At 38.2% G+C, this 26,492-nt stretch overlaps 1 protein-coding gene across 4 annotated transcripts; it reads left to right on the plus strand.

The window, feature by feature from the left end:
* Nucleotides 1-351: 351 nt before the first annotated feature.
* On the plus strand, nt 352-25,154 carry arm (armadillo). Of its 4 annotated transcripts, none has more exons than XM_045755751.2 (13): nt 352-491; nt 5,529-5,582; nt 12,714-12,937; nt 14,892-15,086; nt 16,303-16,607; nt 17,329-17,630; nt 18,182-18,330; nt 18,566-18,772; nt 19,184-19,438; nt 20,038-20,208; nt 21,475-21,625; nt 22,190-22,435; nt 22,762-25,154. In XM_045755751.2, the coding sequence occupies exons 2-13, from the start codon at nt 5,549-5,551 to the stop codon at nt 22,971-22,973; spliced, it is 2,451 nt and encodes an 816-aa protein (XP_045611707.1). In that variant the 5' UTR covers nt 352-491; nt 5,529-5,548; the 3' UTR covers nt 22,974-25,154. The 4 variants fall into 4 exon arrangements, with proteins under 4 accessions (XP_045611707.1, XP_069164449.1, XP_045611710.1 ...); XM_069308348.1 differs by lacking the exon at nt 352-491 and adding an exon at nt 639-702; XM_045755754.2 differs by lacking the exon at nt 352-491 and adding an exon at nt 944-1,024.
* The last annotated feature ends 1,338 nt before the right edge of the window (nt 25,155-26,492 follow it).

Raw genomic sequence — 26,492 nt, forward strand, 5'->3', positions numbered from 1 at the left:
TGGCAATCTCAAGTGGCGCGCAAGAATACTATTTAAAATCCCATACGGTTGTTCGAGGATTGGGTTTGTTCTTGTAGTGCATTAGACACTAAATTTGTGAATGCTTTGCGCTACAGATTCATTCTGACGTATGTTCTCCTTGGGAGAGCATTGACAAGTTATCAATGAAAGCAGATTATAGCAAATCTTTGCTTTGGAGGATTCCTGTTGGATAACTGGCCTTTATTACCTAGCTATGATACCATACAAGCCTGTGATAATGTTTGGAGATAGTGGGATAGATGAATATAACAAATATTTGAGTATTAGGACAGTACTAGTTCGTGGGGCGGAGGGTGCACCTGACCGTCGGCTCAGTGGCTCGATCGATGCAGGAGTGTGAGGAGGTGTGGAAGTGGCGCTCAATCACCACATTCTTACTTATTTCGATTATATAAACTATACGATCAGGATATTTCGTGAATTCGAGACCTAGTAACCTGCGGAAAAGGGTGAGTTGCAATTTGGCTTATGAAACAGGGCGAGGGAGCGAATATGTATCATACAAATGAAGTGAAGGAGTTTGTTGTTATGGGTTAGAGAGGGGTGTGTGTGTTTGTATGTGTGTGTGTGTATGTGTGTGTTGCTTCTGCTGGATAACTCCTGTGTACACTCGCCCCATTTCCCCCGTGACTCCGTCATCTCTTCGGCATTTCCTGCTGTGTGCGTGTCCCTCGTAGGCGGCGGAGACCGGTATCCTGATGCATAGGGCTCCTGGTCAGGCCCCCAAAAAATATTAAAGGGAAAACAGGCGTTCAAATCCAAGTGTTCTCGGTGTGTCTTGGGGGTGGAAATGGTGGATAGGTGTCATGGGAGAAAGGGGGGGGAGTGAGAGGTCTGTATAGGCTGTTATCGCGGTATCTCTGTTATCGCTATCACCTCCACGATAACGCTGAACGCTTGCCCTGGTGTTCCAAGTGGAGGTATTTGCGTGGGCAAGTGGTGGTTGAAGTGACGGGCGTGAAACAAGGAGAGCGGAGCGAGTGTGAGAGAGTGGTGGCCAGCCAGGAGTCTCAATACTTTGTTTATTCTGTGTATGTGACGAATAAACTGACTGGTGAGGGGGTTTACTCAGTAACTGTGGAGTGAACTGGCCGACTGGGTTTTTTTTCTCTAACTGTGGGGTGAACCAACTAACTGGCAGGGTTTTTGTTGAGTAGCAGAGAAGTGGACTGACTGACTGGTTTTTACTAAGACCGGGGATTTTACATATTCCAAAAAGGGTACCCGTAAGATGTTGTGCTAAGTCACCACTAATCTTGAAATAAACCCATCCTATCCTATCTTAACCAGATCCAACTCTTAAACTCGCATCCAATAATATTTTGAGATATAGTGTTAGCTCAAAAACCAGAGTGACTGCTTTTTATTAATCATCTAATAAGTGAATAGACTAATTGGGAGGGATTCATTTGAATTTACCTGTACAGTGATTGGGTTTAAGAGTTCTACTCCCCAGTGCTCGGCCTAGACCAGGCTGGTCTTAGTAGAAACTTGGTCTGTGATCTTGTAATAATGTGTCAATTGACCAATTGCCTCTTGAGAATGTTCCCCTGTGTCCTGTCAAGATTTCAATTTATTTGGTGGGAGGAGGAGGAGAGTGACAAGCTGTGGAGTTCTTGATGTTCTTGGATACAGATAAGATTGTACCCAAGACAGATTGGAACAGCCTACATATCCTTACCCCAAGCTTACCTAAGAGTATAGATTACAGTATATATGGTTTTGGCAATTAGAAAACAAGCTTTGTCGAGGCACATATTCCTTGGTGCTCATACTGTGTTCTCTGATTGTAGAATAATTTAAGAAGGGTAATGAGCACATGGAACAGTGGAATAAAGGATATGAGCATGTGGAACAATGTAAGACGGGTAGTGAGCATGTGGAACAATGTAAGAATGGTAGTGAACATGTAGAACAATCTATGGATAAAATAAAGTTGCTGTTCTTCTGAGACTTAAGGTTATTGATGTTCTTAATGGATTCAATAAAAAAGATATTTGTTGTTTTGCAGTGTTATGGTATGAATTGAAAGATATGTTCCATACAATGATGCTGGAATGTACACAAAGAAATCACAATAGCGTGATGTATGAAATGAACAAATCCACAGGTTTGTGGATTTGTTCATTTCTCCCCTCTTTTCTTCACCCCCCTCCCTCTCTCCTTCATCACCTCCCTCTCTCCTTCACCATCTCCCTCTCTCCTCCCACCATCCCCCATCCTTCACCATCCTCCCCTCCCCTTCACCCCTTCATCCACCTTTGTTAATGCAAATTTTCTAATGGTTGCAGGGAGAGTATTGAATATCCATTGATGTCTGATGTTCATACAAAACTGTGCTTATGGTGCCTCTTACTCCTCATTGGTTCTGTTCTGCATTTCCTTGTGTATCTTTTGCTCCAATATGTTATTCTTCTGTGCAGGTTTAGAACCTGAACCTGACTGATTGGTTTTTACCCAATTTTCAAGAAACCAATTAAAAACCCAATTACTCAAATCAAAGCCTTGGCTACAACAGCAGTACTTAATACTACTTATACCAATAGTTTACCCATCTGTTCACCTTCTAAGTCACACTAAATGCCATCTCAGAAAATCATCTCTACTACACTTCTGCAAATCATCCACATTAATACCATTTGGACTGATGGAAAGGACTGATGGAAAGTGCCACCTATGAATTCTCACTAATCTCAAGCATTCATATCTTAATGCATAAACTAGTTCCACCTAACTGTTCCCTTTCACTGCTTATGTATTGAACATGCTTCTTGTTGATGTAGTTAAATGATTACAGACATCAAATGGAGATCAACACATCTGCTGTTTATAGTTCGCATTTCAAGCGTGTAAATGTTCTAATCAGATTTTAATTACAGTCTCCTCTGTAGTCTATTCGGGCACTTGATGTCTAAAGAAATGTGTGTCCGAATCACACATAAACTTTGCTTCCCAGTTTTATTAAAGACTTGCTGTTAATAAAATGTATGTTGCTTATGCTTTGGTTACATAATTGTGAAAAGAAGACCCCTCTTGAGGCAGAGTTTGAAAGGATGTTAACATGTGTCAGTGAGATGAGGGCCCACTTTGGTGCCCCGATGCTTTGCTTAGTATATTCTATTTTTTTTGGTAAATTCCAACATCTTTTTCCTGTGAAGTGGAGAGTGAAATATGTTGCCAAGAATCTCTGCATTACATTATTACTGCAGAGAAAATTCAAACCTACAGCAATTTCATATTTCCTGGCAAAATGCTGTTAGCTTTCCTTGATGAAGTGCACCTAAAAAGTGTGTTCATTTGGAAGTGTAATCCTTTTAAATGAGATGATCGTTTATTTTTATCCTTCTCCAGTGAACTTAGGCGTGTTGCCTCATCCACATTCATCCATATGTGTGTGTGTGTACGTGTGTTTAATTACCTAAGTGTAATTACCCAAGTGTAGTTACAAGATGAGAGCTACGCTCGTGGTGTCCCGTCTACCCAGCACTTTGTCATATAACGCTTTGAAACTACTGACGGTTTTGGCCTCCACCACCTTCTCATCTAACGTGTTCCAACCGTCTACCACACTATTTGCGAAAGTGAATTTTCTTATATTTCGGCATCTTTGTTTAGTTTGAATCTATGACCTCTTGTTCTTGAAGTTCCAGGTCTCAGGAAATCTTCCCTATCAATTTGATCAATTCCTGTTACTATTTTGTACGTAGTGATCATATCACCTCTTTTTCTTCTGTCTTTTAGTTATGGCATATTTAATGCTTTTATCCTCTCCTCGTAGCTCTTGCCCTTCAGTTCTAGGAGCCACTTAGTAGCATGTCTTTGAACCTTTTCCAGTTTGTTGATGTGCTTCTTAAGATATGGGCACCACACAACCGCTGCATTTTCTAGCTTTGTCCTAACAAAAGTCGTGAACAATTTCCTTAGTATTTCTCCATCCATATATTTAAAAGCAATTCTGAAGTTAGAAAGCGTAGCATAGGCTCCTCACACAACGTTCTTTATGTGGTCCTCAGATGATAGTGTGTGAGTGTGTGCAACCAGAATGAACGTAAATGGGGCAAATTTTCCCATTAATCTATTCATAAAATGTATTTTGGCCTTAATTTGTGTGCACAGATGAATATATACAGATTTATGCTGCTTGCACATGACTGCTTGGTGGGTCAAGATAAAGGAACAGTTCTCTTGTCAGCGATAGTTACATACAGTTTCCTCTTTATACTGTATCCTTCTGTTATCGCCGGCAGACATTACAAATCCTAGATATGAGCAGTTATAGTATGTGTGAAATACAGGTGTTAATTGTGTGGGCAATACTGATGTGGAACTGGAATCCAACTAAATTCTGAGTAAATAATTAAGGTATGTCATCCTTCTGCTGTTTAGATATCAGTGGAAGTCTCCTTGTTGTTAGTTGGGTATCAGTGGGAGTCTTATTACTGCTGATTGGATATCAGGAGAAGCCCCCATCACCATTGATTAGATATGAAGGGAAGTCTTCTCACTATTAGATATGGGAAATTGACTAACTGCTGGCTGTTAAAGCAAGATACCGAATCACTTCTGTTAGTGTCAGTGATCTCATAAATAGTGAGTTTTGCAGTGAAATTGCAAGATTGTTGTTAACTAGTAGTGGTAGTTTTGTCATGTATTCATGTTTTGTAGAGCAGTGGAGGTAGTTTTGTGGAGCAGTGGAGGTAGTTTTGTGGAGCAGTGAAGGTAGTTTTGTGGAGCAGTGAAGGTAGTTTTGTGGAGCAGTGAAGGTAGTTTTGTGGAGCAGTGGAGGGAGTTTTGCAGAGCAGTGGAGGGAGTTTTGCAGAGCAGTGGAGGGAGTTTTGCAGAGCAGTGGAGGGAGTTTTGCAGAGCAGTGGAGGGAGTTTTGCAGAGCAGTGGAGGGAGTTTTGCAGAGCAGTGGAGGTAGTTTGCAGAGCAGTGGAGGTAGTTTTTTCCTGTGGAGGTGGAGGTAGTTTAGTTCAAATTTTTCATACATGCCACTGCTCTCTTTGCCTCTCTGAGGGGGGGCCAGGTTCTGACTTATGGTTCCTGATAGGCAAAATAAGAACTCCTTGACTAATGGCACTTTGTAGTTTGGCACTACAGTATACCCATATACTGTAATAGTTTCAGGGAGCCACCAGGGCTCGCCTAGAAATTGGCGTTTCATTACATTCATTGCTGGTCTTTTGAGAAGATGGTTCAGACGAAAGTTAAAATAATATAAGTAGAGGATTATATAAATGAAGAGATGACATTGCTTTTCACCCTTGCACTGCACAAGGGTTGCATAAAGTATTATCGATATGCACGCCAAAAAATACCCTCCTTTTCCTTCTTTCCCATTGCGTATCTTAACTATTGCAAATGATTTCCCATGATCAAATCTGAATACCTAGGAGAGACTACAGTGTTGAGGCATTGGACATTATTTAAGGATACTGATGCTCATTCTTATTCAAGGATTATGTTACCAATTTTTCCTGTTTCAGAGGTGGGCTGAGCCGGCACCATGAGTTATCAGATGCCCCAGCAAGCGCGGCCTTGTAAGTTACCAGCGTTCAGTTTATTTACAGTACCTTTAAAAGTAGTCTAATGAAATGTGTAATTAACTTTGTCTTGTCAGTTTAGTTTTTAATACATTTTTGCTGTCATTTATTTTCAATTGTTTATGTAGGTTGTGGATTACAGTTAATGCATTGCTTGTTCAAAGTGTCTTGTTTGTTTTTTCTTGCCTGCACTACTGTGTTTGCTAATTAGGTATTCCATGTAGGGATACCTTATTTACCACTGGATTTTTTTCATTCTTGTTTTTGCTGTGTCTATAACATATCTGCAAAACACTTTTTTGTATGGGCTTCAAATTTGAAAAAGCCCTGTGGTGCTGTTATCAGCATGCTCACTTTCTAAATGAGAAGGCCTGGATTCAAATTTTGGGCAAAATGGGACGATTGGGCAGTATTCATTCAATGTTCATCCCCTGTTCATTTAGCATTAAGAGGGTGAATGTAAAATGATTGGTAGATTGTGCTCTGTGAAAGAGCATGCAGGGTAAGGCTTTGAAATGACCTGTACTGTATTAGAGAATACTCGTAGCATTCAAGCAATCATTTCAATTCCAAAACTATAAATACTGTTCATGATAATTTGTTACCACATGAATTTAAAATTTGTATGAGATCTGTTCACTGCAAATGGCTTCTAGTTGAATCACTTGGTAGGTAAGGCCCCACTAAAAAAAACACACACATTTACAGGGCTAGTATTAAGCAATCTTTGTTTTCTCTCTCTTTGACATACAATAGAACAATCATACTGTGTAATTTATTGACAAAATAATTATAAAAAATCTGCACATGGCAAGTGGATTCTTCCTTGGTCGCTTGTTACGTATAGCAATAATTTATGGACATTTCGGTGCCCTAATTATAAATAACATAAACGACAATAACTGCACAAACAAAATGATTATAAATATTCACATTCAGCGCACTGCCATTCACTCCTGGCAAGAAGGAGAGTTTGGCATGCGAGTGTAAATACTGTACTTTACATCAATCATTTATTTATGACATCTGACAAATACTAGGCCTATGCATTTCTTAGTAATAGTTCATAGATGTTCAAATGACAAAAGTTTACATACAGTATCACATATTTTAGCAGTTGCATGTACAGTATATATTTTGAGTTATTATTGTTTGATAATACAGTACTGTACTGTATGTATAATTCCCATTTTTTACTTTTTGTCCAAAAAGTATTTACATTCTGCACAATGTACTGTATATTGAAGCAGTCAGTCAGTCACATAATGAGTTGAAAATGGCAAATGCCCAACCCACCAATCTGAAAATGAAAGAATTGACAACATTTTGATCCGACCTGGACCATTATGAAGTTCTGTGCTTCACTGATGCTTCTCGTTGAATTGGCTTTTATACACAACATGCCTGAATTGCAGCCTGTGTGTGTGTTCATCTTTGATAGTTGATGATATTTGTGTGTATTTTGGTAACAGGCAATGTACTGCTCTGTTTTGTGATTAAATCTTGGCCCCCTTTCAACTCCCCCCCCTCCCCCTCCCTGCCCTTTCCTATTCTTTTATCAATGTTTTCCTTTTTATATTTGTGTAAAATTAAAATGTGTAAATTTTTAATATTATTGCAATTATAATTATGAAAATATAGAGAGTAAAGGAAGAGAGAGATACTGTAAGGTACATATATTTATAATGATTATCAAATGTGTGTTATTTCTTCTCATTTGTTTGTTTGACTTGAGGTTAAGATGGTAGACTAGTGTAATTCTTGGTCAGACTTTGACCCCTTAAGCTCATGCCTTGATCCCTGACCTTAGCATAAGTCCCTTACCGTATTGTGGGCTTGAACCTTAACTTTTATCACTGTATATTCTAAACTGTTGTTCTATTTATGAATACAGTAATCATATAATACATCAGAGTTCTATAAAACATATTAGGGCATACTGGAAACATTGTCTTAAATTGTATTTGAGGTACAGTATTGGATTCACTTGATTAATATGATATTCTTATCCAGTGGAACTTGATGCTCAAATTGTGTGCTTGCCCATTACATATATATGATGGTTTCTGATATCTTTTAGACTGTATCTAGAAGTCCTTGGATTAGTTACTTATTGTATTTACACTTGCAGCTGGGTCTCTGGTTCTTTCCTGCTTTGCAAATGTAAGCTGTAATATCTAGTTTTACAAACATTTTTGTGTGACTAAATATGCTCTTTAATTAATGTGTAGAATGAATGGCAGCGATCGTCTAACTTGACATGCTTCTTTTATTGGACTTATATTAATTTTGTGTGCACTTTAATTTAAGCATTTGTATTTTTGTCCTTTGAATTTTTGAAAAGTGTATTTTTACTTTTTTCTATCGGTAAATTTGTGTAGAATACAGTAGTATCTTAATTTTCTTCTGAGTTATTATATTTTTAATGTAGTTTGTGTGATTGGGTATGTGATGAGTAGCATGATAGCACAACACTAATCATAACAATGCTATTCTAGATAAATGCTGTGAGTCAACTTAGCATGAATACTTCTAATCTAATCATGTAATCTTATTGGAGAGTTGCGCTGTGCGTGTTAACGGCTTAGCGAGAATGTACCACTCGATCACCAAACTCTGTAATAAGATAAATGTACCTCATACATAAATAGCCTAAATAAGTGTAAATGATATTAGATATTTTTATACTAATTATTCAGATTTGAATACCAAGGCTAATAATTTGGAAGTGATGACAAAAACAGATAGAGCCTCACTTCACAGAGATATTAGTAATGTAGCAGCTAAAATCGTAGATCAGTTTGACTAATACCTAGAGCATATGTGGAGAGGGTTCTATGAGTTCTTCTACTCCCTGAGCCCAGCCTGAGGCCAGGCTCAACTTGTGATAACTTATGTGATAATACCGTATCACACATTATTGGTACTTCATTGAGTGCTAAGACGACGACGTGCCACTTTCATGGAAAAACACAACTAAATCAACTTTGGTTCTTGACGTTGAAGCTTCTGTCTTTTGGAAGCTCATTTTGTGAAAGAAATGAGGTAGTACTGCCCAGAATAATTGTCGAAAGACCATACTTTTAAGAACACAACAAAGTTGCTGTCACAACTGCAAGAAAAATAACAGGTTGGATAACAAGAACCTTCCAAACAAGAGATGCCATGCCAATGATATTTTTTGTAAGACATTAGTGCTTGCTCCCTAGAGTGAAATACTGCTGCACACTAGCAACCCCATTCAGAGGTGGAGAAATTGCTGACCTGGAGAGCAAAGCTCTTTTACGGCTTGAATTCACTCGGTAAAATATCTAAATTATTGGGACTGCCTAAAAATTTTAAATCTGTATTCCCTAGAGTGCAGGGCAGAGAGATGCATAATAATATACACTTTGAAAATATTAGGACTGGTTCCAAATCTGGACACACAAATAACACCACATGAGACCTGATTGCATGGCAAGATGTGCAAAACAGGCCCACCAAAAAGCAGAGGTGCAATAGGCACGCTGAGAGAGAAGTTGATCAACATCAAAGGCCCAAGACTTTCCAACACTCTTCCCCAGCACATTCCAGGCATACCTGGTTGACCTCTCGCAGTGTTCCAAACACAACTCAACAAGCACCAAGTATCAAAGGATACCTGAGCAACCAGGCTGTGACTCGTATTTCAGGCTGCGAGCAGCCACATTGAACAGCCTGGTTAATCAGGCCAGCAACCAGAGGCCTGGTCGGAAACTGGGCCACAGAGACATAGATCCTTAAAATCGACAACGGGTAGGTAGGTAGTCAGTAGGAGACAAACAATATACATGTTGGTAATAGTATAGTTGAAAGAATAAAATATCTGTTCATAAGTGTGCAAGTGTTTATATATACAATATTGAAATTGAACGCTTTAATTCATAAAATGATTGTGCATATATAATTTATTTAATTTACATTATTTAAAGCTCATTATTCATTTATACAAGAAAAGGTAATATTATTAGAAGCCTAACACTGATCATTACAATTATAAATTATATACTATATAGTAAGAAATATAGCAAGAACTATTATGATATGTTCCTGCTGAACTGACCTGCATAGAGTTATCATTTTTGTGTGCTTGGAAGTTTTCCCCCTGAGAGGCCAGGTCACTGGGGTGGAGAGCCTTGCCTTATCCTATTCACGAATCATTAATTCCTCTGCTTGGACCCTTGGCTGGGGGCATTCTTTTGGTTGTGCTGGGGCATGCTGGGATTCTCATGCTTGTCTATATGGCAAGCTGTTGTCACTATTCATAGCCTGGTTGTTTAGGCTACATTTGGTGACTTATTCTGGCAAGTGGTCCCAGTGCCTGATGTTTCTGATTGGTTTACTGCTTTCAGCAAATCTCTGGCATGGTTTGTCATGGATTGGCCCATTGAGCCCATGCTCACTGAGAGGGAACTTGAAGGGTGTTTATCTTTGCTACCTGACAATGATAATTTTTCTGCCTCTGCCATGCTACCTACTGGGACTGATACCTATGACCCTGAGTCCTATGAAGTATGTTCTCATTGGGTCTCTACCCTTAGTGATTCAGCCTTGAGTGTGAAAGCTTTTCACGCAGCTGATGCTTTGCGAAGTAGGTTTGCTTGGGTTAGGCATTCATGGTATTGTATACTAATGGTCTGGATGCCCTGGATGCCCTAAACCATCCTATTGTGTTTAGGGACAGGAATTAGAGGTGTTGGTAACTTCCACCTGGACTAAGTCTGCATCACCTCTTCCTGTCCTAAGTGGGTGTGGTTCGCCCAGCTTCTGGTTTCCCCTTTCCCCTTCCATCTTCGAAGCCTTTGAGGATTTCAGAGTTGGATCTGGGTTTTGCTTTGTGTGTAGTTTGGCCTTTTATGGGGGTGGTCCCACCCTCTTTCCTTCTTGGGAAGACACTTTTTGTTGCAAGTGTTAGGCGAGGACTTTGGCTCTGCCTTGGAGCCTTCATAGTGGAGTTCTAGCACTTGAGGGAAAGCCCAAGAGGAGCCCATGGGAGCCCCTTCTACCCTTCATGGACTTTGATCCCCTCTGCAGAGGGTTTGTTTTTGTTTCAGGAGAATTTATCTTATTTTGCTTCTATGTATGAATATGACTGCTTGGCTGCTCCCCATCGGGTTTAATTTTGGGTCTCGTTTGATTTTTCAGAGTTGTCCTATTTTTTTGGAGGTTTCCATCTTCACCCGTTGTGCCTTCAGTGGTTTGCGCAAATTTGCTTCATTACCTCCTAAGGAACTCTGACTTCTTTTACTCTGATGGACCCAACTTCTTTTGAGTAAGGGTCTGTCTTGGCATTTTGGCTGCTGTAGAAGTTCTTAGGTTCATCCTGGCTGGATGACAATCCCTCTCTTTTTCTTGAACTTGGCAGGGGGTTCTGTCTGTTCTACATGCTTGATTGGCATGAGGTGAGCTCTATCTTTCAGGTGTTCTTGGACTGCATTTCTTTTGCTCTGCTCAGGAACTGCATATTTGCTTCAGCACTTCCCAAGGATGTGGGCAAGTGGTAGCTCCATGTGCAACTGCCTGCACTTTCCAGGGCCCTTAGGGCAAAGGACTACAGGGCGTGTTCACACTTAATGATCTTAGGTGTTTGGGTCCAGGTGGAGAGGCACTGTGAGCAACTCTGAGGACATGGCATTGTTGGGTTCTGCTCTGGGTGTGGAGGATGTGAGGCCTGAGATTCCAGCCCTGGTGGCCTTGTTGAAAATGCTTACCCCTTTCCTTCAGGAGACATTTGATGGCATTTTATTCGGCCAGTCTTGTGTGTTGACAGGCCATGTTCATCCATTTTTTAGATTAGGCTTAGTCTCTTACCCTTTTGTCTGCTTCTCTCTTTTCATCTCTCCTCTTTCCTGAGTGTGTCATGCACAGGTTTTTTCCATGGGGGCATTCTCTTGCCACCCAATTGGTCATTTGTTGTTTCCTTAGGAAGGGGAGGGGGCTATTAACTTTCAGAGGCAGTCTGATAGGGTGGGGACCTCACATGCTGTTGGTTGAGGTAGGTCCTTGGGTGGGTCTGATTTTTGGGACGTTACATATCCTAATGCGGATCCCTTCTCTGCTCTGCGTTGTCACTGAAGGATGGTTTCGTTAGCGGCTCTTGCCGGGCCTTTCACTATTTGCACTTCAGTGAGTGGGGCCAAGTTCTGGCTTTTCTAGACCACACAAAACTTCTGCTACTGATGTGACTGGTATAGAGCAATCCCAGGACTGGGGCTCTACCATTAAGAGGCGTTTCATTACACTTGATGCTGGAATTTTTGATTGGCCATCTCTGGGGGTGATCCCATCCATTTAAACAGTGGAGGCATTTGAACCATATTTTCCCACCAGGGATGTGAAGCTTCTCTTTCTCACCTATGCTCCTATCTCATATCTACCTGTGCTGACCACTGCACTACAGGATGAAATGTAAATCATTTGTGTATGGCAATAAAACTTAACATAATCTTGTTATTGGGGGGGGGGTGTATTAAAAAGGCAACGATTTGGTTGTTTTATTCTGAGACAAGGTTGTAATGGACAAAAGTGTGAACCCAGTGTGTTTTATTACCAGTGAGGCTGTCCAACTCTTGTCATACACTCATTAACTGCACAAATTACACCCAGTTTCAACCACAATCACCACCTCCATCTGGCACCTTTGCCTTCCAACCTTTGTTTTCCATACAATCCCACTGCCACCCACCAAGCCTCCATCCTGCAACCTCCACCCACCACTCATTATCTTCCATCCAACTTATCTTAATCTCTCCCTTTCATTCTGTGATCTTTCTTTAATATGTTCTGTATGTTCATAGGAGGACATGTTATTATTTTTACGGATGTTTATAATATACTCTGTATTGTGCAATATGTACATATCGTGCGTTCTGGGAATACTTTCATAATTTGGCTGTGATCGAAAAATACTAGTAGAACATGTAGTTTTCGTAGGGCATTATATTTACTCTTCTTATTTATTTAAAATAATGTAAATCTTTTTTTCCCAGAAAGGACTGGGACTGGATGGATATTTTTTTATTTAGCAAATATAACAATGTTAATTTAAATGCAGCGCTTGCGTATGTGAACACCTACTTATTACTTTCTTTTCTTTGTCTCTGACAGTGTCACAGGGTGGTTACCACAACCCTGCAGATATGCCTATGCAGAACCCCAAGGAACAGATTGCCATGTGGCAACAGAGCACGTACATGAGTGACTCGGGCATCCACTCTGGCGCCACCACTAATGCTCCATCCCTTTCTGGGAAGGAGGAGGAAATGGACGCCGAGTGGATAGAGGGCCAAGCACAGCAGGGCTTTAACCAGGCAGCCTTTACAACAGAGCAGGTAACAGTCAACATGTTAAAGGATAGGTCATTTTAAGCATGTAGCATGTACCAGTTACGTTCTAGAGAACAGCGGACGGCATGGTATTCACAGACTTGCAATTTGTAGGTATACAGGATTTTCTCTTTGCTAGCTGGGCATAAGGTTGTATATGTAATAAATGGGGGAAGTGGGGTTGATGGCTATCTGGCCTAACAATAGTCAAAATGCAGGGAAGCACATGTATATTTACTGTATTTCTCTGGCATAAATATATATCTGTTATTAGACTCTCAACACAAAAAGTTCCAAAATGAATAGTTCATTAAAGAGAGACTAAATACTACAAGTGCCAGTGCCTTGAGCATTACTAAATCATAAGTATTTTGGAAGGTTAATGGAGAGTGAATGTTACGTAGACAGTCTAAATCAACACCTCCATGCATAACAATTAAGTCAACTTCTTGCGTAGAAGAATACCACTACTTTAAGCAAGTCCAGTACCTATTTCTTGGTTCTGTTCATAATATTTTGACCTATCTTTATTTGCCAAAGAAAACAGTTTTTTGACACAAATCCACCTGTTCATTCACAGTTGTCCCTGAAGTGTGTAAAAACCATGTCAGCCACTGGACCTGCACAATAATTACTTACCATTGCAAGAAACTAGGATTTATTATTGTACAATATATGGGCATCTGTGTGCAGTATTTAGTACAGTACTTACATTACTCACAATGTATACAAGTATAATATAAATACATGATTTAATGTATTGAAGCCAAAGTACAGTACAGTAAAGACATCATGCCATTGTTTCAAATTGATATTTAAAAGTAAATATTTTACGTATTTTCAAGTGTTAAAAAATGAATAAAAATTTAAAGATGCATTGCTATTATGAAATTAGTCAGTTTTTGTACATTGCCAAACAGAAATAAAGGTAATTTGCAGTTGTATACTTGAGCCTATTATTGTACTGGTACATGAATTACTTTACAAATTTTGGTGAAAATTATGCCACTATACATAATATTTGTAAGTCGTGATTAGCTTTATTTTTTTTTTTAGCTTGTGTCAAAACTAAAGGCTGCTTACAGAGAGGTTAAGTTTGTATTTTTTTCAGTTATTGTATAAAATAATGTAGTTTGATAAAGATGTTCTATTATGATGCTCAATAACCATTATAGGTCATCATCAGGCCCAAGCTGTTGAGGTAAGGAGGAAAGTGCTAAGGAAAGTGTTGAGGTATCAGGAGAAAGTGCTAAGTCAATATGACTATATAGCACTTGGAAGGACTATGAAGGTAATGATTTTTGGATAGAACAGAGGGAAGGAGTGATGCCCAACTACTTGGACAGTTGGGGATTGAATGCCGACCTGCAAGAAGCGAGGTCATCACTCTACAAGTATTGAGCACAAAAACGATTTGAACATACATTTACATATGATTAGAATTATTCTATTTATCGCTTTCTCTTGCAGAACCCCTAGTTACCTAGTTCCACAGAACTCAGGTTCTGGTCATGTCTAATCTAACTGTGAAGAACCGAGAGGCTGATATGCTACAAATCTCTGGACAAATTCATATTTTGGATTTATGCAATTGCTTAAGAAATATATCAAGATATAATAGTGTGTCTTCCTCCCATGGAAGGGAGGAAGACATTCAAGGACGTAACAGAATCAGTGTCCGATCATGGGTCATATTTTATGCTGTAACACTTATTTGATATTTCTTTCATGTGCAGTAGGTAGGAATAGAGATAGCTCATTAAATCTTGTTTTGTACCTTTCTTTTTATCCTGTACAGTGAATCATTTTGCTTTAATAAACTCATGTTCAACTTTATATATTTATCAACATATATATTTTTAAGTGGGCTCCTTTTATATGACCTTGTTGCATATAACATTTTATTTCTTTTTGGTTATATTATGCATTTATATATAACTAACTATTATCATGTTACTAGGTCGATGACATGAACCAACAACTGAACCAGACTAGGTCACAACGTGTCCGAGCTGCCATGTTTCCCGAGACTCTTGACGAGGGGATGGAGATTCCCTCTACCCAGTTTGACCCGCAGCAACCCACTGCAGTACAGAGGCTGGCAGAACCCTCTCAAATGCTCAAGCATGCAGTGGTGAACTTAATTAACTACCAGGTTAGTTTGTAGTTTCATGTGATGTACTGTATCTGCATTCAAATTTGAGCTGCATTGAATTATTTATTTTGCAAGTCAGATTGCTTTCCTGATTTCTTTTTATCTTTGTGTCTTGACTCATATATTAAAAAATAGTAATTATTCTATTAAATTACAAAATTACACAAATTGAATGCTTTAGAAATCTTAGTTATATATTTTCTAAATGCAGGTTCAAAATATAGGTCCCATCTGCATCTTTTCTCAGTGGCAGTTCTGTATGAAGTTGCCTGGCTCTCGTTTTGTTTGTTTGTCTCTTCGTTGTGCTTCTTTCGTTACAGTCAGGATGAGACTGTCTTTTTTGTTGTGGTTGTGTCTCGGTTGGCATCTCATACTGTAGTTTCTTAATGTTATGCCTTGATGGAGCCACTATTTCTTACATTCAGTTGGTGAGGCCAGGCTGCCTGGTGACAACTATCGGTACTACTAATTTTATTTAGATTGTCACATTTCATACTATTAATAAATATTTATCTGATTTTATTTTATGATGTAATTAAAATTAATAAATATTATAGTCAATTTTATATTTTACTCATCAGATTAGTTTTGAGTGTTTCTCTTCTCGTCAGAGTGATTCGTTTGCAGAGTTGATTGTGGTTCGAAGCTTCATTTTCTGTGAACCCTCTAGTTGTCTGTAAAACTTTGCTGACATTCTAGATGCTTTTCATATTAAGTTAGATAAATTTAGGCTAGGTCAGATCACGTCAATTTAGATTTGATTTGGTTTGATTATGGCTATTTTGGATAAAGTTACGTTAGGGTTTGTTTTGTTTTTTATGTTGCATTTGGTTTGGCTGTTTGGTTATGTTTGATTTAGTTATGCCAGTTTGGTTTGGTTAGGTTTGTTCAGGTTTGGTTTAGTCATTATATTATTAACTTAATTAAATTAAGCAATTACTAAATATACTTAACATTTTCTTTCAACATGCAAAATAAAACATGACTTGGTGTTTTCAAAATAGGATACCTAATAATGAATTATTTGGTTCTAAGATGACAAAATGGCTAAAATACTATATAACGATAAAATTGAGGAGTCATAGCAGTAAATATTTTTAAGAGAACAGTACTGATTTTTCTTTTACTAGACATAATAATGTGTATTTAGCTCAATGATAGACTGCTTAATTTTTTTATGAATGTTTTAAGCATTATTGTATCCAATTCTTCTCAGGATGATGCCGATTTGGCCACACGTGCTATTCCCGAGTTGATCAAATTACTGAACGATGAGGACCAAGTCGTGGTGTCACAGGCAGCCATGATGGTGCATCGTCTCAGTAAGAAGGAGGCATCCCGTCATGCTATTATGAACTCACAACAAATGGTAGCAGCTCTTGTTCGTGCCCTCTCCAACTCAAATGACTTGGAAACAACACGAGTGACTGTTGGAGCTTTGCACAACTTGTCCCACCATCGTCAAGGTCTCCTTGCCATTTTCAAATCTGGTGGCATCCCTGCTCTAGTTAAACTACTCAGGTAAGGAATTTTTGTTTAATATACAGTATTTATCTTGTATGCAGGTAGCTTTTATAAACATGATCATCTAACCTGTTCTGTAACATATGTTTGTATGCTTTGTATGTGTTTTAGTTTTATAAACTTATTCAATAAAGGGGAAATAGTTATAGTGTAAGGTAAGGATGCTGTATTCAACCAGTCATAGTGTAAGGTAAGGATGCTGTATTCAACCAGTCATCAACATCCGGCCATTTGTCAGCATCCGGGTACCAGTGCATAAAATATATCCTGCACCATTGTATAGAACAAAACCACAACAATTAAAGGAGGTTCTTAAATATCATGTACTCCAATAACATGTTGAAAACACATAAATGTACTGTATCTAATACAAAGCAATTTGGATGAAAATTAGCAAAATTTGTGTTTTGCTCTTCACAACTGTGCACACTTATTAGGAAAACCATAAGAAAATAATTATTGATAGTCAAATAACCTGTATACGGTACTGTATAAAGATTATGGTGCCCCAAAGAATCCATAAATAGATTACATAGTACCCCATTTCTCAATGTTGTACATAATAAGTATTGATGTATCATTCACCTGTTTTATACTGCAAATGCTTTTAGGTCATGAGAATATTGGACATTTAGAGGAGTAATCAAGGGTGGGTATGGGTCTTGATCTAGAGAAGTTTATTGTTCACCTTGGCTCAGTACTTGTTTGTTATCTGCAGCTCGCCAGTGGAGTCTGTCCTGTTTTATGCCATCACAACTCTTCACAACTTACTGCTGCACCAAGAAGGCTCAAAAACTGCTGTGCGTATGGCAGGTGGGCTTCAGAAAATGGTTGCTCTTCTCCAGCGTAACAATGTCAAGTTTCTGGCCATTGTTACCGACTGTCTGCAGATTCTGGCTTATGGCAATCAAGAGTCAAAGCTCATCATCTTAGCTTCTCAGGGACCACAGGAGTTGGTGCGCATCCTACGTTCCTACACATATGAAAAGCTTCTATGGACTACCTCACGAGTTCTCAAAGGTATGACTTTCATTTCAAGAGGATAAACTAAATAATTTCTATTACCATAGCTACAGTGGAAGTCCACTTGAAAAGATGCCACATTTAAGGATGATTAGATGAACCATAGGGTTTCAACTGCAAGATCAGTTGCAGTACAAAATATTGGTAGAATTCTGATTATGCAAATTGCAGTCATTTTATGGGAATGCAATACTGTTCAGATAGAATTAACAAAATTTACAATATATTGGTTTTTATTAAAACTTATATTTTCCAAGTGATTTGTCATCAAAATATGCTGAGAAGTCATGACAAGTTTTATGACATAGGAAGTCGTAAAACTTTTGTGTACAAATGAAAATTTATCTCGTCTTGAGGAAAAAAATCAGAAGTGAGTACATATGTACACAGTAAATGATTCATTCATATATCAAGTTTTATTGATAGATAGGTCAAGATAATATTAAAATAAGAGTGTCAAAACTTGAGAAACCTTCAAGGTTAGTGTAACAAAGTTTTAACAAGAAATTGGTCATAAGCTATTTTTAGTAATCTCCTTTTTTCAACAGTTCTGTCTGTGTGCTCAAGCAACAAACCAGCTATTGTAGAATCTGGGGGAATGCAGGCTCTAGCTATGCACCTAACGCATCAGTCGACTCGTCTAGTGCAGAACTGCCTTTGGACGCTGCGTAACCTTTCTGATGCAGCAACTAAAGTTGTATGTTTTAATTGACTCATGAACTTCTGTATTTTTGAATGTTTTAATTTTTTTGTATGTAAAGAAATTTGTTTATCCTGGTATACATATACCGTAGATACAACTGGAGCATGAGTGATACTAGGAGACAGAATTTTGCAGATACAAATACAAGTTTTTCTTTCCATTAGGTTTCTTTTACAATTTTAATTTTTATTTAATAATTTACTTGCTAATATTTATAATGGGCTTACAGGACAACATGGACCAGCTTCTTCAGAACTTGGTGCACTTGCTGCGTGCCAGTGATATCAATGTAGTGACCTGCGCTGCTGGCATCCTCTCTAATTTGACTTGTAACAACCAGAGAAACAAAATAACAGTTTGCCAGGTTGGTGGTGTCGAGGCACTCGTGGCCACCATCTACAATGCTGGAGAACGAGAGGAGATTACGGAGCCTGCGGTGAGTTTTGTCGAGATTTTTTCCAGCTTCTGCATTTAGGTAATTAAGTCATAATGAACAAGTCTCTGTAATGGCAGATACAATAGTGTGGACTGGTGTTAGCAGGCTGAGAGCATTTTTTTCCTATAGCTCATGGTAAGCTGTACCCACTAGTTTTTCCTGGAATGTGACCAGCCAATCATTTAACAACCAGGTATCCAATCACTGCTCGAGTGAACAGAAGCATATAGTTAAGGACTGGCCACTAGTCATTCCTTCCCGACTAGGATATAAACCTAGTCCAAATCACTCAAAGGGAGAATTGGCATATTGTATATAATGAGGTCAGCAAAATAACATTACACTTCTAAAAGAAGAGTTAGAGGCTTTAATAGCCAAGTGAGATGATTGGTTATGGATTTTTTCGTACAGGTGTGTGCACTACGTCATTTAACTGCTCGTCATCCAGAGGCTGAAGTTGCCCAGAATGCAGCACGACTGAAGAATGGCATTCCTATTATTGTGAACCTCCTCCATCCACCATCCCGCTGGCCATTGGTGAAGGCTGTTATTGGTCTGATACGCAACCTGGCGCTCTGCCCTGCTAACCATGCACCACTCAGGGAGTCTGGTGCTATTCCTCGGCTGGTGCAACTCCTCATCAGGGCTTTCCAGGACACTCAGAGGGTAAAGTTAACTTTTCCTGTTAATATTTTCAACTTTTTATATTTAATTGTTCTAAAATTTAGTTTCCGATAAAGCTTGTGCATTTTGTGTGTTCTGTATAATAACTGTGTTACTGACAATTCATTTTAATATCAAGTCTTATTGTGTCAGTAGAAATAAACTTGTACTGAGGATTGCATTTACCTTACAAACAAGAGGACCTGCTTAGGGTGAAACATTTGGGCACTGTTTTGTCACCCATGCATCTAGCAGTATGAAATAAGGATGTGTATAAAGGAAGGAAAAAAACTAGGATCATGTTATGAGAAAAATATAATGCTAAGTAACATACCGATTCCAGTACCCAGGCTCGTGGAACAAATTTCAACTCAAACATTGTTATGTCTAAAGAACTCTGATAGACACCATTAAAACTATCATTTACAACCTCTGTAAACAGAGCTGTATCAGCAGTATTTTAGCCAAGGGACCAGTGACATGTTTAGGTTGTTGTAGTTTTCTGGCTTGGATGCCATTCATTATAATGTACATTAATGTTAGCATAAATATTTGTCAGTGTTATATTAAATTAATAATTTCTGTGTATTAATTTTTGGTAGCAACGGTCATCTGTGGCCAGTGGGGGTTCTGGTAGCATTGGAGCCTATGCCGATGGAGTACGTATGGAGGAGATTGTGGAGGGAACAGTTGGTGCCTTACACATCCTAGCACGCGAGTCACACAACCGTGCTATCATCAGAGGGCTCAATGTCATCCCTATCTTTGTTCAGGTATGCCCTTTATAATTTGTTTGTTTATGTCAACATTTGTGTTATGTTTGTCAGATTTGTTCAGTTTTTGCATTTGTGTTTATCTCATTCTTTTTTTAAATTGACACCAATCCTTGACAAGCTCTTAATTTAATCTTCCCTTTGATACACTACATTTAGTATGTGTTGCAGAAATACAGAAATAGCTGAAAATAACATTCATTCAGTAAGCATTGCAGAAATGTAGAAATATATGAAAACATAAGTAATTGAACAAAAGAAAATACATTTTCACAGAAAAACTGTGTGCACCACATATTTTAAGTACACAATATTCAAATTTACACATCCTGCAAGTTCATGGAACACGAATGTTGAAGATGCAAGGCTGCACTGCTCGATTGGCATCTAGTAGTCTGTAAATGCTTCTGGAAGTCATCTTGATGGCCACTAGGTATAATTGAAGGCTGCACGCTCTCCTTAGGCGGGAGAAGACGGACCAACTAGAAGTAACAGTAAACAATATAGTAATCACTGTAGAAGAGATAAAAATACAACTGCAGGACCTAGATGCAACAAGGCAGTGGGGCAGACCCGGTATCACCATACCTGCTGATGGAGGCTGCAAAAGTACTCTTATCTGCTAAGAGCTTCTAGAGACTGATGAACTCCCAAAAATTCTGGAAAAGGCAAATATGCAACTTTGAAAGGTCTCATTACAAATACAAATATATATTTAGTCTCATGCTTGGTGGCATACAAACTGGATGAGATGGTAGTCTGTGTTGAATGTACTATGTATCGGCATGTCAGCATACAAGTGAGGGGGATGGATAATAAGAAAATTTTCTTCAAGTGTGATAGGTGATTACCTAAGGCATTTTGTGACTATGTTACTAGTCACCAGCTGATATTTATAAACAACTTAAGCAAGATTGAAATGTCAATATAGCATGGGGAGCAGCTTTATAGTGTTTTTTCATGATGCTGTAATTATAGCAATTTAAGGGTTAAAATGCTATAAGAAGTACCTTTTTTTTCTCTCTCAAAACAGGAGGAGGATCAATGAAATGCTGAGTGTTGGAAAGGGGGAGGTTGTGAATAAGCATGACTGCTGCTTATTTTGAAGGATATACAGACATGACTTTTTTCAAATACTAATAATTATCTTCTTGTTTTAATATTTGCAAGAAATACTGAATGGACGCTTGCATTATTTTTCATTAAAACCACTGTTACTTTGTATTTTGGGTATGAATAAATTTGATGTTTTTTATCTTTTTTCAGCTGCTTTATAACGACATTGAAAACATTGAACGTGTGGCAGCAGGAGTGCTCTGTGAGCTGGCAGCAGATAAAGAAGGGGCAGAGATGATTGAGCAGGAAGGTGCGACTGCTCCTCTTACCGAGCTTCTCCATTCCCGCAACGAGGGCGTTGGTGGGTATCATCACTGATAGTAATAGAAATGTCTTCTCACAGAAATAATATCAGGATAATATCCCACAATTTTGTATATGTGAAATTTATGTAAGGAATTTACACCAAGCCCTTCGCACTCTCCCGATTAGATTAGACGTTGAGATGTAAGTCTCCTAATCACACACTCAGACCTTGTAAAGCACTCAGGAGAGTGCAAAAGACTTGGTGTAAATTCCTTACATAAATTTCATATATACACAAGTGTACATTTTCATCCTATCACTGGTAGTGTTATACTTTACCTGAGTCTGTGTTTTGACAGTTTCAGTGCACTTTATCTGTTATTGCTGCTGATTTTAGTTGTGTACATAATTTGCCAGATACGTATTACAATATATTATATTTTAATTTCTCCACAAATTTATATTTATGATTGTGTATAAGTACACTTTTATGCTAGTCTACATAGGCTTGCATTTGTGTATGAAGTTTGCATCTTTGAACTCAAGTATTAAATCATTTGGTTATGAATTTTATAAATGAACTATAATATTTCTCCCCCCCCTTCCCCTGCTCCTGTAGCCACGTATGCGGCAGCTGTGCTGTTCCGCATGTCGGAGGATAAGCCCCAGGATTACAAGAAACGGCTGAGTATGGAGCTTACCAATTCTTTATTCCGTGAGGATGGCTCTATGTGGCAAGGGGATATGGCTGCCATGCCCCCAGACCTTCAAGACTTTATAGCTCCCCCTGAAGGTCACTATGATCCCATGTATGCACAGGGGCCACCAAGTGTTCACAGTGGCCATGCTGGGCCTAACTACCAAGGTAAGGGTTGTGTGAACTTTTCCTACACAGTGTGTTATTGCAATGACTAGTCCGACGCTAGTATTTACCACAAAAACAATTGATGCTTTTGAGGAATTAGAGTTGTTTTTCCATAGTTACCACTACCAGTTTCTTGCAGCTAGACATCTAGAGTACAGTACTAGAGTTTTGATTGTATATACTGCTATGTATAAAGCTGCTATATGCTGCTATGTATAAAGTACAAATAGCAAATTTACTTACTCATATTCATTGTGTTATATTAATGTGTAATTACCTTTTTTTCATCCAGATCATGATTAATTGCCTGAATTTAAAATTTTCAGGAGGCTACGATCATGTGCCTGTGGACTCGATGCAAGGCTTGGATATTGGTTCTCAGCATGGAGGTCCAGGATCAAATTATGGTCCTATAGACCCCAGGGATCTACCTCCAGGCCATCCCGGCCATCCAGACTTAACATTTGATCAGCAAATGCCACCACAACCTCCTCGTGACAATAATCAGATGGCAGCTTGGTATGATACTGACTTGTAAGTTATCATCAACCACAAGATAACATGTTTTTAATTATATATACAGTAAACAGAGTGACCTACGGTCATACGAGTACAGTACATTAAATATACTGTCATTGGCTGCCCACTATAGTAATTTCAAGTCACCATTTACGTACATTTTTTGTGCCTAACCTGCAGGCTAGGTACAGTACCAAGATATATTGGCCATGTACGAAGAACCAAATAGTGAAATGTGGGTTAGATATTTGTATAAAAAATATATGAACATAAATGATTGGCACTTTTTTTTTTTTTTTTAACTATTTATAACACTTGAATGTCAAATGAAACCTGGAAGAGCGCAGGATTCGTTAAATTTATTAGGTTAATTTGGTCCAAATTGTATTTTTTTTTCAGCCATTCTTATTCTGTACCGGTACTGAATTTCATATGCCCTTTATTTGTAATATTTGTTGTTGTTAACCATTACAACTTTTGAGCGCATGCAAGGAAGGGCCTTTCCAATAATTGTTCATTTATGTCTCAGGTGCTGCAGCAGCTTTTTTGTTTGCTTTTAGTTTTGAGTGTAGGCAAGTGCACAGCTACTATGGTGTCTTGTTGTGCAGCTTGTGAGGTAGCTGTTTCATGGACATACCATTATTGATTGAATATTATGCATTTAATTGTTTGTGGAATTATGGTTTGTTAGACCTAGTTAAAGTATCGTGTCAGTGACTTCAGGATATGTTGTGTTCAAAAATGGATCTTTTAAACGTATAGAATTGCATCATTGCACAAATTGATCAGAAATAGGCTTTGACTTAGATTTGTATACCAAATTTAAGTAGATGCATATGATGAATTTGCAGATAATTTATTCTTGACCATTCTATAATGAGTGACGAACCATCAGGTAGGTGTAAGGTTATGGTTGGCTCTTGAGTGAGCATGTGGACTCGGAATCCATAAGAACTAGTTGGTATTGGTCCACCATAATATTTTTTACCACTTTCTCTAGTTAGCTTCGCTGTAACAAACTGTTCTTAATACACTGTAGATTTCACAAGTAGAATATGAACTGAATAAAAAGTTCTAAGCTTTTCTTGCTGTAAAGGACAATCACCTCTGAGCAAAGTTGTAACAGTGATTATTATGTGTTGTTTACAGACAGGTTTTCAGTACCTATTAGAACTTTTGTAGGTTATATATTCATTTATTAGGTTATGTGAATCATCATCCTACTCATCCTGAGGAGTGATTGAGTGTATCCAAAGCCTTGCATTTCATGGCTCACTGAACCTTTTTTTTTTTTTTTTTTTTTTTCATGTTCTGTGAGTCATGTGGAAGCAGTTTAATTTCACCTAAGATGATATAGTGATTTCAATTAGAAACTACGTGAAGAATGTGGATGTTAAAGGCAACTGTTACCTTTTAAGCATAGGGATTAGTTGTTCTGATTTTATTAGTGGTTCAGTAGGGCCTCTATTTCTTCCAGTCAATAGAATTACAGTCCTTAGTGAATTACTGTCTCAGGTCAACCAGTCACTATTCATGTGAAAATTCATTCTCAGATCCTTGGTTGCCTTCATTGACAGTCTTCATGTAGCTGCATATATTCTGATAACAGTCGTGATAAATAATGTAAATAGCCAGGGATAATTTCTTTGTTTACAATTTCAGTAGTCGTTACTGAGGGTACTTGTAAACATTGCATCATTTCTGTCTGTTTAATTTTTATCTCTAGTTTTAGAATACATATGCACTCCTTCCCACCATATCTTGGTTTACAATGTGCCACAGTATTAAAGTATAAAGTGAATTGCAAGTGAATGAAGTCATACAAGTTCACATCTATGTTCTTTTATTCACAGCATCTGTTTCTCGAGTGCATAGTGTGTGTACGAGCAAGACCTGACACATTTATTGCCATATACACCAGCAGCTCGTACATGCACTATGGACTGGTTGAAACTTTCATTCATGATATATTTAGTTTACATCATTTCTAGGAATCACTGGCTGACAACAGCAGCTTTCAAGGAGCTACAAAGATGTTTTTTAACAGTATATTCTTTGAAAGTTTGAGGGTTGCAGTTGTGCCTCAGTGTTTCCTAAGTTTATCCTGTCAAACACTGCGTTTGTTAGATTCGTAGTCAATGTATCAGTTCATCAGATTATCCAGTGTAAGTGAAGTGAGAAATAGAATGTTTTTTTATGACCGAGATTGTTATTTTCCTATGTGTTTATAACTTCAGGAACATTGTTTTAATTGATTTACCAAATAAATACTGTACATTTATTAGTTATTTTTAATCATAAGTTTGATACATTTAAAAAAATAAAAAAAATTGCTCATGTTAATTGCCTAGTTGGTCTTTTCTCTAGGTCTGTGACTGGAGGACTCAAAATAAAAACTGAGAATCATTTGTAAAGCTTAATACAATCAAATTAGTTTATCCTTATTCATTCAAGAGACATTGCTTCCAAAGTACAGTATAGGTATTAAATGGGGAAGGTCCTAGAGGTATATAACATTTAAGTGTTTAAGACATATGCAAACATTACTTTACTTGCCATTAACTGTAAATAATTGTAATGCGATTGTACCTTTACTACCTCATTTAGTTAAATGAAATACAGTTCATAGTTTTAAATACCAGTACTATACATGAAAGTAATGTGGCACTAACCTGGCGGGGAGGAGATGAGCGGGAAGGGTGGAAGTGGCAGATGGAGATTCAAGAGGAACACGTGTGGCCACAGATTGGAGAGCAGCAGAAGAAAGGGCAAAGGACAACTGACTGCTGCACCTGAAAGAACCATGACCAAAATTCCAACCCCCTATTACAGAGGTGTCTACTCCTGAATGGAGCATTGGGCATTGGCAAGAATGACGGAAGATGGAAGGGGGTCCTACCATCAAAAGTGATCTTCATAATATTAAGGAGATGATGACAACAGGGAGAGGGATGAGTGAAGGACTCACTTTTGAGTAACAAAAATTCACACACAGGTAATTTTGTTACTCAAGACTGTAATTACAATTTTGCTCAGTAAAATCAGCCCCATAGTATGGAAAATATTTGGTATGAATGGCAACACTTTTAACCCTTAGACAGCGGTTATCGTCATTCGTTAATTCACTGGGTAATGCGTTATCATTATTTGATTATTTAAACAATTTTTGCCCGAGTTTTGCATGCATGCATCCAAATACAGATATAATAGTGCTATGTGGATGTAATGGAGTTTACCTTTGCCCCTTGAAAAAATCCTGCTACCGTTTCATGGTCACGTGTACTAGGTAAATGCGGCTATTGTCATGAATATTATTAAGGGAATGCAGTCATTGTTATATGATGATTTGAACACTTACCGTCTGGGTTTTACATGTATGATGCAAATATGGTTATAATAGTTCTCTGTGAATATAACAGATTTTAATTTGACCCAGTAAAAAAAATCCTACCACCATTTCATGGATTTGTGTACTAGGTGGAGCCTGCTGTCGTGTGTGTGTGTCACATTGGTGGCTTACACCTTTCTTTTGATCTAT

Source organism: Procambarus clarkii, chromosome 62 (genome assembly GCF_040958095.1).
Source record: "Procambarus clarkii isolate CNS0578487 chromosome 62, FALCON_Pclarkii_2.0, whole genome shotgun sequence".
Taxonomy (NCBI): Eukaryota; Metazoa; Arthropoda; class Malacostraca; order Decapoda; family Cambaridae; genus Procambarus; species Procambarus clarkii.

Coding starts and splice junctions, on each gene's coding strand:
- arm (XM_045755751.2), top strand. CDS start 5,549: ATGAGTTATCAGATGCCCCAGCAAGCGCGGCCTT. Junction 5,583..12,713: donor GCCCCAGCAAGCGCGGCCTT/GTAAGTTACCAG, acceptor TGTCTCTGACAG/TGTCACAGGGTGGTTACCAC. Junction 22,436..22,761: donor TGCTGGGCCTAACTACCAAG/GTAAGGGTTGTG, acceptor TAAAATTTTCAG/GAGGCTACGATCATGTGCCT.